Genomic DNA, 12,626 nt, shown 5'->3' with positions numbered 1-12,626 from the left:
GCGGGACCCGCAGCGCCCAGGCGATGAGAGAAGTGGCTCATATCCTCCGCTGGGCGGAAGACACAAGGTCGGTACTTTCTGCGGTACACATTCCGGGTGTAGAAAACTGGGAAGCCGACTTCCTCAGCAGGCAAGGAATGGACTCGGGGGAGTGGTCTCTCCATCCCGAGATTTTTTACCAGATCTGTCAACGCTGGGGAACCCCGGATGTGGACCTAATGGCATCCCATCTCAATATCAAGGTTCCCAATTTCATGGCCAGGACACACGACCCGCGGTCGCTCGGAGCGGATGCCCTGGTCCAGGACTGGTCCCAGTTCCGACTCCTGTACATTTTTCCACCCCTCCCCCTAATCGCCAGGGTCGTGAGGAAGATCAAGCAAGAGGGAGTTCCGACCATCCTCATCGCGCCAGACTGGCCCAGACGTACTTGGTACGCCGACATCGTCCAACTTACGGCAGACGCCCCCTGGCGTCTACCCGACCGTCACGACCTTCTGTCTCAAGGTCCGTTCTTCCACCAGAATTCAGGGGCTCTCAATTTGACGGCATGGCCCTTGAAACCTGGATTCTAACCCAGGCAGGTTTTTCACCGGCAGTCATTACAACTATGATCAGAGCAAGGAAGCCTGCCTCCGCCAAGCTCTATTATCGTACCTGGAGAGCTTTCTTTTCTTGGTGCGAATCTCATGGACAAGTCCCACTCCCTTATTCCCTCCCGAAGGTACTAGGTTTTCTTCAATCGGGCCTAGATGCCAAGCTATCCTTAAGTTCACTTAAGAGTCAGGTGTCGGCGCTTTCAGTCCTTTTTCAAAAGCGCATTGCTATTAAACCGCAAATAAGGACTTTCATCCAGGGAGTTTCCCGATTGGTTCCTCCCTACAAACGTCCGCTGGATACGTGGGACCTCAATCTGGTCCTGACAGCATTGCAAACTCCACCCTTCGAACCTCTTAGAGGAGTTCCACTCTCCATTCTGTCTCAGAAAGTGGTTTTTCTAGTGGCGATCACCTCGTTACGCAGAGTGTCGGAATTGTCAGCACTTTCCTGCAGACGGCCTTTCCTAGCCTTTCACCAGGACAAGGTGGTTCTCCGCACGGTACCATCCTTCCTTCCGAAGGTTGTGTCCAACTTTCACCTTAATGAAGAGATTTCACTGCCTTCCCTTTGCCCAGTTCCGGTTCATAGAGTGGAGAAGGCTCTGCATACGCTTGACCTCGTCAGAGCATTGCGAATTTACGTGTCCAGGACTGCACCTTTCCGGAAATCTGATTCCCTCTTCATTCTTCCGGAAGGTAGTCGCAAGGGGTTGCCGGCTTCCAAGGCTACCCTTGCCAGGTGGATCAGGTCCACCATACATGAGGCCTACCGACTTAACAGTTCCCCTCTTCCGGCCGGTATCACGGCACACTCTACACGGGCAGTAGGGGCCTCCTGGGCCATTCGGCATCAGGCTTCGGCACAACAAGTGTGCAAGGCGGCCACTTGGACTAGCCTACACACGTTTACGAAACACTACAGTGTTCATACCCAGTCCTCAGCGGATGCGAGCCTGGGTAGACTGGTTCTGCAGGCGGCAGTACCCCAAGTCTAGGGGACTGTCAGCACAATATTCGTCCACTGCTTCCCACCCAGGGACTGCTTTGGGACGTCCCAAGGTTCTGTGTCCCCCAATTAGGCGACAGAGTAAAGGAGATTTTTGTGTACTCACCGTAAAATCTCTTTCTCTTAGCCTTTAATTGGGGGACACAGCTCCCACCCTGTTGCCCTTACGGGCCGTTGTTTCCTGTTGAGTTCTCATATTGTTCTTTGAGCTCGTACATAGTAGCCTTCTTACAGGCATGGTTATGTTATTTGGTTACGTTCCTCCTTATGCTTTGGCACAAAACTGGAGAAGGCTGACGCCGTCCAGGGGTGTATACTGCAGAGGAGGAGCCAAAGTTAATCTTTTTCAGATTATGCATAGTGTCGCCTCCTAGTGGACAGCAGCATAACACCCAAGGTTCTGTGTCCCCCAATTAAAGGCTAAGAGAAAGAGATTTTACGGTGAGTACACAAAAATCTCCTTTTTTCTGACACGCTCACAATTTTTCTAATGAGTGGAGGACTTCGCACTATGGTGGGAACCAACCACAGGCTGACATACTTAGTCTGTGGCACACGGGCAGCCCAAGATGCACCACAAGTTGATTTTTTGCGTGCAGTTTTACTTAGAACATTTGAAACCGTCTCACATAATAGTTTATTTTTTCAGACAGCAAACCAGAAACCATCAATGCTCACCAAATAAAAATGTCCTTCTTCACGTACCCGACGCTGATGGAGATATGTCGCAGGCTGGTTACACATTACTTCCGTCCCAGTGAGGAAGAGCTGGCAATGTGGGAGGAAGATCCCGAGGGCTTCGGTAAGAGCGGACAGCCAACTCTTCATGGGACATCCCTTTACATTGTTATGCCATTTTGCAAACTGTTGTCTTTGACTATAAAATATTTCACCGTTTGTTGAAAGGTGTAGAGGGAACGCTGATCATTTTCTTTCTTGGGTTAACATTTCTTTTATCGTTTTTAGTCCCGCTATTCTGATCCACTTTCCCACGCCACTAATAATAAGATTTGCCACTAAACTCCATTGTGCCCATATTAGATTTACAGACGTTTGTGTTGCGCGCGGGCTCTCATTGAGATGAGCGGAGGTAATCCCGGCTCAGTGAGTCCCACATTCATTAATCACAGCCTGGCCACCTAGTTACGAGGTATGATCACTGAGCACGCAGCGGCTCCGCTCCGCCGAGAGAGTCATATTGGATTTCCAAGTTCCAGAGTTGGCTCTCTAGAGAAATGAGTTTATACATTTTCACTATGTGTCCTGCCCACCAGTTAATTGCTTTCTGTGTGTGATCAATTGTTTGCGACCATCTCTCCGGGGTCTGCGTTCACGTGGGCAGCGCTGCTCGCTGACTCTGTGTGATCCAAGCTGCCCAACTCTGTACTTCTGCTTAGCACAATTTTTGCTTTTTTAATTTCCACGTTGTAACCTTTTACCGGTGGACTTATTTGAGAGCAATGACTTGAAATTGCACACAATTATTAAACTTTCATGGCGGATGCGACTTCTATTTTTTTTTCTGCTGGTCAAAAATTTGATACCTTCGATAAAAACCAGACACATTAAAGCAATGCATTATATCGAGGTCACATGCCATTATTATCCCTATAGGCAATAACAGAAGTGGTACTCATCATTCATTTTTAATGGGTATTACCATCCCTTGTATTTATAGCAGGCAGCCATTGCCGTATGTGAATTTCCCAGAAGAGGATGCATGGAGTATAAGTCTCCTCACTCTGACATGCCAGGCCTGGCTTGTCACTCTGCACTAGGAGAAATGTTACCCCTTAGATCCTAGTCTCCAGAAATGAACTTTTAGGTCATTAGGGTCTCAAATAGCATTTTAGCAATTTCTAGTTCTAACACTAAGGTCCTTCTTCAGGCTGAGTGAATAGGTGTTATGGCAAAGTGGGAACCCAAGATAAGCCTTCAAAGTCTGCTAGATGTGGGTCCTAGTTTTGGGACCTTCACCTGTGTTGAGGACAAGGCCCTATCTCGCACCATCCGAAATAGATAAGTGGCTGCACATGCGTAGCTCTCTCCTCCCACTTCTGCGCTAAACCCACTGCAAATATATAGTTAAAGGGACAGGGAAGCGGGTCAGAGTTGATGGGAAGATGGATGGAGCTAAATATAAGGCAATCCTGAAGGGAAACCTGTTAGAGGCTACAGAAGACCCGAGACTGGGGTGTGTAGGTTCACCTTCCAGCAGGCCAATGACCCTAAACAAACCACCAGAGCTACAATGCATGGTTTAGATCAAAGCATAGTCCTGTGTGTGAATGGCCCAGTCATAGCCCAGACCCAAATACCATTGAGAATCTGTGACAAGACTTTTTGATTTGCTGTTCTCAGATGCCTCGATCCAATACATTTACGTTTCTATGTGTAACGCGAAAAAATGTGGAAAGGTTCACGGAATGTGATTACTATTTCAAGGCAAGGCACTGTGTGTATATATAGCACAGTGCTACTGATCGGTAGGAGGTGTGCTGGGACCCCCACTGATCGGTCTGCAGTGCACAGCTGTATGAGCAGTGAGCAGGTCACAGGCTCATTAAGTAAGTGTATGGGTTTGTACACCTCTATTGCCACAGAGCAGTCTACAGAGACTACACGGATGGCTCAATCAGGAGCTACACAATTCAAAGCAGTGTGTTGGCCAGTCAGTGGCAGTCTCAGGACAAAGTCCCCCACGATCAGCAACACATAGTGACTGTTCTAAAATGTGCATTTTCTTAATAAAGGGTATTTGTCAGCAGGTTTTTGCTACCTCATCCGAGAGCAGCGTAGTGTAGGCAAAGAGAAGCTGAATCCAACGATGTATCACTTAGATTACTGGGTGCAGCCGTTGTGACACAATCAGCGCTTTTAGATTTAGCATGAAGCAGAGCTGAGGAAGCTAACCCCGCCCACACAAGGATCTCCATGTATAAAGTCCATAAACAGTGAGATGCCTATCACTGGAGGGGGCATTGCTGGTCCAGGAGGCATGCACTGCTTGGTCACAACAATTATAAGCTCTAGGTGCTAAAATAATAATTGCAGGCAAACAAAACCACATTGCTGAAATTTGTGTTTTAACCACTACAGCATGCTGTCTTCAGATTACATAGAAGAAATCTGCTGACAGATTCCCTTTAAATGATGATTGCCTTTTAAGCTGTTAAATTCTGTCTGCCTTCGGCTTCCACTAGAGGGAGCCCAGGAGTATGCCGCATACCATCCATACATCGTACTGAATAATAAAATTGTGTTCAGCTGTTTCCTAAGCTCCCCCTAGTGGTGGCTACGGGGAGGTGAGGGGATAATTGCATCATTAGTGTTGCATTGGTTTAATGCGTCCCATGTCCTTGTAGGATCATCTTTACATTGTGCTGAGAATTGTTTGTGTAATTTGTGAATTGGACTGATAGTCTCAGATTCCTACCAGTAATTCTTCTCATTTTCTCTGCAGCCGTGGAGGAAAGTGGTGGAGACTCATGGAAGTACAGTCTGAGGGTATGTTTCCTAAATTATTCAGCCTTGCCCTTTCTTACAATTCATGAAATAGGTATCATCGCTGCTCATGCGCTAAAACAGGAAAATGTTATAGAATTACATCCTTTAGGTCCTGTGGGTCTCTCTTCAGAATATCATCTTTCCTAATCCCCGTCTGTTCTCCAGTAAAATGACCTTTTCGGGATACTTTCTTTAATTTTCTATATGGATTTTCAGCTTTAATTTTTGCTATGTATTACTACAGTTTGCCCTTTGCATATTAACTTGTTGGCGGTATGATACATCCATGTACAAACACACGTGAACGTCTTAATGGATGAAAGTTTTCAGCAAAACTGAAGATTTTGTAATGAAAGTTATATTATTAACCTTACTTTGTGTTTAATTTTCTTTGTGTTTATTTTATTGGAACAACCCCCTCAAAAAAAAGAGAAAAAAGGCAAATTGGACATAATTTCTCACAAAATATCAAAAATGGGCCGGACAAAATTGTTGAGACCCTTAACGTAATATTTGGTTGCACACCATTTGGAATAGATAACTGCAATCAGTTGCTTCCAATAACCATCATCATGCTTCTTTCACCTCTCAATGAGAATTTTGGACCACTCTTCTTTCGCAAACTGCTCCAGGTCTCTCATATTTGAAGGTTGTCTTCTCTCAACAGAAATTTTAAGATATCTGCACAGGTGTTCTGTGGGGGTTTAGATCCGGACTCATTGCTGGCCACCTCAGAACTCTCCACCACTTTTTTTCCATCCATTTCTGGGTGCTTCGTGAAGTATGTTTGGGGGTCTTTGTTTTGCTGGAAAACCCATGACATTGGACGCAAATCCTGATTTCTGACACTGTGCACTACATTACAACCCAAAATCCTGTGGTAATCTTCAGATTTCACGATGCCTTGCACACAGTCAAGGCACCCAGTGCCAGAGGCAGCAAAACAACCCCAAAACCTCTTTAAACCTCCACCATATTTGACTGTAGGTACTGTGTTCTTTTCTTTGTAGGCTTCATTCCGCTTTCAGTAAACAGTAGAATGATGTACTTTACCAAACATCTCTATCTTCTTCTCATCTATCCACAATACTCTTTCCCAGAAGGATTTTGGATTATTTACTCACATTTTGGCTAACTGCTGTCTAGCTTTTTATGGCTCTGTCAGCAGTGAGGTCCTCCTGGGTCTCCAGCCATAGCTTTCATTTCATTCAAATGTCGATGGATAGCTTGCGCTGACACTGATGCACCGAGTCAGCAGGACAGCTTGAATTTCTTTGCAACGTGATTGGAGCTGTTTATCCACCATTCGGACTATCCTGCCTTGCAACCTTTCAACAATTTTACTCTACCATCCATGTCCAGGGAGAATAGCTGCCGTGCCATGGGTTGTAAACTTCTTTATTGGACAAAGGATCATCCAGATTTATGGAGATGGACTTGTAATCTTGAAATTGCTGATATTTTTAAACAATTTTGGTTCTCAAGCCCTCTGACAGTTGTATTCTGCTCTTCCTGTTCTCTATGCTTAGTGTGGTACACACAGACACACAATGCAAAGATTGAGTCACCTTCTTCCCTGGAGGACTCTCCTGTTCTCCTGTGGGCCAGTCCAACCCTGCAGTACTGTGTTTTACCCATCATTAGCTGACAGCAGTAGGCCCTGTCACATCACACCTGTATTCCATGTGAACTGGCAGGTTCTTGTTGTTTGTTAAAGGGAACCTGTCAGCAGTTTCGGCCGATATAAGATGCAGCCGCCGCCTTTCAGGGCTTATCTACAGCATTCTATAATGCTGTAGATAAGCCCCTGATCCAACCTGTAAGAGAAGAAAAATACGTTTTATTATACTCATCTGGGGACGGGGCGGTCCGGTCCAATGAGTGTCGCAGGTCCAGGTCTGGCACCTCCTATCTTCTTGCAATGTTTCCTCCTGCTTGCTTCATTGCTCCCCGGCGTCGCGCTCCTGCGCAGGTGTACTGATCTGCCCTGTTGAGGGCAGAGCAAAGTACTGCAGTGCGCAGGTGTCGAGAAAGGTCAGAGGCCCAGTGTCTGCGCACTGCAGTACTTTAGTCTGCACTCAACAGGGCAGAGAAGTACACCTGCGATGCCAGAGAGCGATGAAGCAAGCAGGAGGGTGGCATTGCAAGAAGATGGGAGGCGCCGGATCCGGACCTGCGACACCCTTCGGACTGGACCGCCAGCGTGAGTATAATAAAACTTATTTTTCTTATTTTGCAAGTTGGACCTGGGGCTTATCTACAGCGTTACAGAATGCTGTGTATAAGCCCTGAAAGGCAGCAACCGCATCTTATAGCGGCCAAAACTGCTGACAGGTTCCCTTTAAGCCTTCATCTCTTTGCTTTAGAGGGATCTTGTCTTCAGGCGTTACCCTGATAAACTGCTCCCACCACTATGTGACCTGGAGAGATCTTTCTAAAATGATATTCAATAGTCAATAATAACGCTGCATTTCTTACAAAAACTACATATCCAGATACTCTTGTGTTTTCAGGCATATCCCAACTGTCTTATTGTGCGTTTACACTGTAGAATGCGCAGTCATTTAGATGAACCGTCATTTTACATTTTTTATTTAATATTTTACATAAAAGTAAGCAAGTTTGTAGAATATTGTATGAGAGAAATGTGCTTCTTTCTCCTTCTGGATTGAATTTTCATTCTCATCTCGTAGGTAAAAGCTGTATTTCGAGAAGACAGACTTTCCAATTGATGAGATAGGAGATGACAGTTGATGCTCTTAGAATTCTATGGAAGTGGGAGAAGCTAGAGGCCGACAGACATTCTACTGTAAGTTCTCTTGACAGGACAGTTACAGTTCTCCATAGAACTTTACAAGCACCAACTGTCATCTCCTAGGTCAGTAATGGCAAAGTCTGTGTTTAGCCATGAATTGAGAAAAGTGGATTTCACTAATTAAACATATGACAAATTTTCTTATTTTCATTTGTACTGTTTATTTACAGGGGAAAAAAACCCCAAAACATTAAACTGGTTACACATCATGTTTGGTTTTGCTATCGGAATAATTGTTTAGGGGGTAGTAAAGGAGTTTTCCGAGTTTGGGAAAAAAATTGTCCAAGTGGTGTGGGGGGAAGATGTCATGTAATCCGACATTGATAATGAGTGTGGAAGTAGTGAATCTATTATTATTTTGTCATCTTTTCTGAACTTAGAAAACCCCTGTAATTATTTTTTATGTGTATCTCTTTATAGGCTTTGTGCGTAGCCACCTTATGTAAATGTTCTGTAAATTGATAGCTACACGACTGTGTGCTTTTCTCACATGGAAACCGTCTTGCCTATGAAAGCTTTCATTGTGTACGTCAAGGAGATACAGACGTACCCATATAAAAAAATAAAATCTTACAAAGCAAAGGAATAACATGCCAGACATGACAGATGCTGTCATAAAGTAAGGAGCTGTAAAGAAGTACATACCGCTGTCTACTTTCCATAAATTTACATAAGGAAGGGAAGATTGTTCAGTATGAATTCCAAGATTCATTCATGGCGCATACACATCTGAGATGAGCGTTAACTGATATATCGGGCTGGAGAGGGGCGACCAGATAAGGAGATTTATGGCGCATTCAGGCGTCCATACATATCGCTGTGAGATTGTACCGCAATGCACGGATTGGGCGCGGGTCTCTCAATCTGAGCGTTGCGGCTCCATATACTTCCGGGAAGCTGTCACGCTCGGGTTGGCAGACCCGCAGCTACAGGCATTTCGGTACAATCTGGGACCGATTTTGTACGGATGTCCAAATGCGCCCCCTATAATGAAATATAGAAAGTCTAAACCGGTGGGATGGCTGAATGCTTCATCAGGCCCTCATTTCCCAAAGTTCCAACTGCTGAATATTTATCTGACGTGTTATTTAGAGATATCATGAGTTTATCCATATTTCTCAAATAATCATTGAGCTGGATGTGGGTGTTGCACTATTTTCCTGCAAATGAAAAAAAAAGTCACTTGGCATTAGCTTTGTTTCCATGTTTAAGGGGTTACTTTTGGGCAATGACACGTGTAAAGTGTAGGAAAACCAGCAGCGATTATTCTGTGTCTGTGCAGTGCTGCCAGTGGTGAAACTATGCATTACACAGTTCTCACTGGAGTCAACAGTCTGTCTGATTAAAGAGGACATTTCGTCAGGTCATAGGTGGGCAATTTTTGGTAATATTTTATTCCCCCTGCACCCCTGAGTATTTTTTTTTCTAATTTTTTTTTTTTAAATTTGCCATATGGTTCTAGAGTGATGACATTAAAAAGACCTATCTCTCTGGAACTATGTGATGTAATTAGAAAAAACAAACTGTAAACTCAGGGGAGCAGAAGGAATAAAATATCAGCTAAACTGGACGCTTTTAATACTGTGACAGATTCTCTTAAAAGAGTAACTACATTTCTTTTATTTTTTTATATTTAGTTATTAGACATCCTTTTCAAAGTTTGAATGTATGAACTTATGTAATATTCTACACTACCCTCTTTTGTTTCCTTCTCTCCCAAATAACATGTCTAAAGTGCTGTTTTAACTAGCTAGTTCATATTCCTTTAGAAGCTGCTTTCAACTGCTGCTCTAGCAGGGATCCATACTCTATTTACAAACATTTTTAAGCCTCCGCTCCACCCCACCCTGGTCAGAGAGGGAAGTTTTAGTAAATAGTGTTTGAATATGGATTCTACTTGAGCGGCAGTTGAAAGTAGCGTCTAAAGGAACATGAACAGTAACTATGCAATTAAAACAGCACTTTCAGCATGATGTATGGGAGAGAAGGAAGCAAAACAAGTTAAAAGATGTTGAGATTTAGAGTCTAGAGGTTTTTTTTATTCTTTTTTCTGTATTAAATCTTTTGAGAACTTTCAGTAACTATTTTCTGCTTCTTCCCCAGCTTTGTTCAGAAGTGCTTTTCATTGATATTTTCCATGAATACAGTCAGACTCTCACACCCGTGCTCTTAGAAATGGTTCACGCCCTTCAAGGTTAGTAGTTGTTTTTTATTGACATGATAGAAGTGATTAGGGTGAACCGTCAGTCGCCTTCTCCTAATCTCAGAAATTGAGATGACAGTAATAAAGTATCACTAAATATCAGAAGCTTTTCTTTTTTCGTTTCATGAAACCATATTGTCTTTTGTTACAACAATAAATTGTCACTGTCTTATTAAGTGAGGGGAAAATATTAAAAAAAAAAAAAAAAGAAATAAGAAAAAAAGAAAATAACAATTTGTTTGTGTCGTAGGGAGCAAAAGTGTAGGAAATGGGTAGAACTTAAGCTGCCCATAAATAAAAGTGAGTAGTTGACAGATGTCATGTAAAGATGGATCAGACATATAAGTTTTCAAAATACTCAAATTTTTATTTTCATGGCAAATAAGCTGCTGCTCGTCTCAATATTCTGCAATTTATTTTTGCTTATGATTCACATTTTGTTTTCAGGTCCCACACCTTTGGAAGACCAAAATGCGATATGTATTAAAGAAACTGGTAGGTATCGTGAATTCGTACCCTTGTCACTTTTTTTAGAAATGTTGTCAATCAAAGTTCATCTCTTGCTGTAATATGTGGCTAAATCTGACAGTATGTGTTCAGTTACCTTACAGCGCCACCACAGGGCAAACTAAGCATAACACATTGCCCACTCCAATCACTGCTCTGTCTGTGTAATTTAGGGCGGGACAGATCCTCGAGAGAGAAACACTCTGAATATCTCCTCTCCACGAGAGGAAAATCCTGAACAGACAAGCTCCTCTAATAATACCTTAGAGTTGCCTAATAAGATGTATGGAGTGGGTGCAACAAGTACAGCCTCTAGGACAGTGGTGGTGAACCCTCCTGGTGGGCATGCACGCCATCTATTCAGTATTACCACCGCCGCCACTCTCCTCTGCACGCGTGCTCTCTCCTCAGCCTGCGCGCCATCCCCATCATCACTAGCGCCGCCGCCAGTCTCCTAGAGTCTAGGATGTACACTTACATGTGGGGGTTGTGAAAGCTGTGCAATCAGAAGTAGGCAGTGATGGATTGTCATAGAAAGCAATAGCCAGCTCACCGTGGTAGCCTAATTTGAGCCAGAGCTCAGAGTAACATCAGTACCTGGGACGGGAGGAGCCATGAGTAAAGGTGCCGTGTGAACCAGAAATGCTCAGGTATTTTCTTTGATGGACTAAACCTTGGATGTGAAAATGCTGTTCGAACCTTTTCAATAAAGATGGAGATTTATGTCCATGAAGTTGGATCTTCCGTTGAAGCAGAGATGGATTATGCCTTGACATTAATCCCTGAAAGGGGTTGTCCACGACTTTAACATTGAGAGCCTATCCTTATGATAAGTCATCAATGTCTGATTTGTGGGAGTGCGACACCCTACGCCGATCAGCTGTCCCTGGTGTCAGTGGCTTCCGGAACTGCTCAGTTATGGAGCTGCATAGCTCCGTCAACTGTATAGTGGTCGCGGCAAGGTATTGCATATCTGATCCCTATTCAAATCGATAGGGTGTGGCTCCCTATTCAAATCAATAGGGTGTGGCTCCCTATTCAAATCGATAGGGTGTGGCTACCTATTCAAATCGATGGGGTGTGGCTACCTATTCAAATTGATAGGGTGTGGCTCTGTATTCAAATCAATAGGGCGTGGTACCCTATTCAAATCAGTGGGGCATGGCTACCTATTCAAATCAATAGGGTGTGGCTCTGTATTCAAATCAATAGGGTGTGACACCCTATGGAAATAAATAGGGCGTGTCACTCTTCAAATCAATGGGGTGTGGCTCCCTATTCAAATCAATAGGGTGTGGCTCTGTATTCAAATCAATAGGGTGTGACACCCTATGCAAATCAATAGGGCGTGTCACTCTTCAAATCAATGGGGTGTGGCTCCCTATTCACATCGATAGAGTGTGGCTCCCTATTCAAATCAATAGGGTCTGGCTGTGCAGGCTGCGGCCACTATTCAGTCAGCGGAGCCGTGCTGTGCAGCTCTGTAACTGAGCAGTTCCAACCCACAGTCGGCAGGGGTTCTGGGTGTTTCACCCGCACTGAGCTCCCTCTATAAAACCATCAATGCCCTATAATGTGATTGCTGGTTACTAATTGTTTTCTCCAATAGGCAGGTGCCTTCTAGGCTATGTTGTAAAAAAACAAGAATAATAATTTGAAAACTAATCCCACATGCCCTAAAAATGGTAAAAGTTTTGGTCCATTTACTTTACTTTATTTTTGTGGCAGTAGCAAACCACAAAAATAGATATAGTCTCTCTGAATATACAACAATCCATAGAAAAGAAAGAATAGAATTGTATGTTCCCCAAAATAATAATAAAAACTACAATTTGATTAGTAAAAACAGGCAAAATAAAAAAAAAGTTATTATTCTTGGAATGTGTTAATGAAAAAAATTGCCGTAGTATATCTAATAGCTCGCAGTGTGGTAAGGGTTACTCCCTCCTTGGAAAGTTGTGAATTGTCCACAAGATAGGTGTTAGCTCT

General features: G+C 43.7%; 1 protein-coding gene across 6 annotated transcripts in view; it reads left to right on the top strand.

Annotated features, from left to right (window-relative positions):
* IPO11 (importin 11) overlaps positions 1-12,626 on the top strand; it is a 555,951-nt gene that overhangs the window by 152,420 nt on the left and 390,905 nt on the right. For all 6 annotated transcript variants that reach the window (XM_073584259.1, XM_073584261.1, XM_073584258.1 and 3 more), the window contains exons 11-14: positions 2,255-2,407; positions 5,069-5,112; positions 10,031-10,121; positions 10,578-10,625. In XM_073584259.1, coding sequence (XP_073440360.1) covers positions 2,255-2,407; positions 5,069-5,112; positions 10,031-10,121; positions 10,578-10,625 — 336 coding nt within the window. The remainder of the gene's footprint in view (positions 1-2,254; positions 2,408-5,068; positions 5,113-10,030; positions 10,122-10,577; positions 10,626-12,626) is intronic.

The sequence above is a fragment of the Dendrobates tinctorius genome, unplaced genomic scaffold (genome assembly GCF_039654945.1).
Source record: "Dendrobates tinctorius isolate UK_male_01 unplaced genomic scaffold, ASM3965494v1 ptg000083l, whole genome shotgun sequence".
In the NCBI taxonomy this organism is placed as follows: Eukaryota; Metazoa; Chordata; class Amphibia; order Anura; family Dendrobatidae; genus Dendrobates; species Dendrobates tinctorius.
This window is presented reverse-complemented; position numbering and strand designations above follow the sequence as displayed.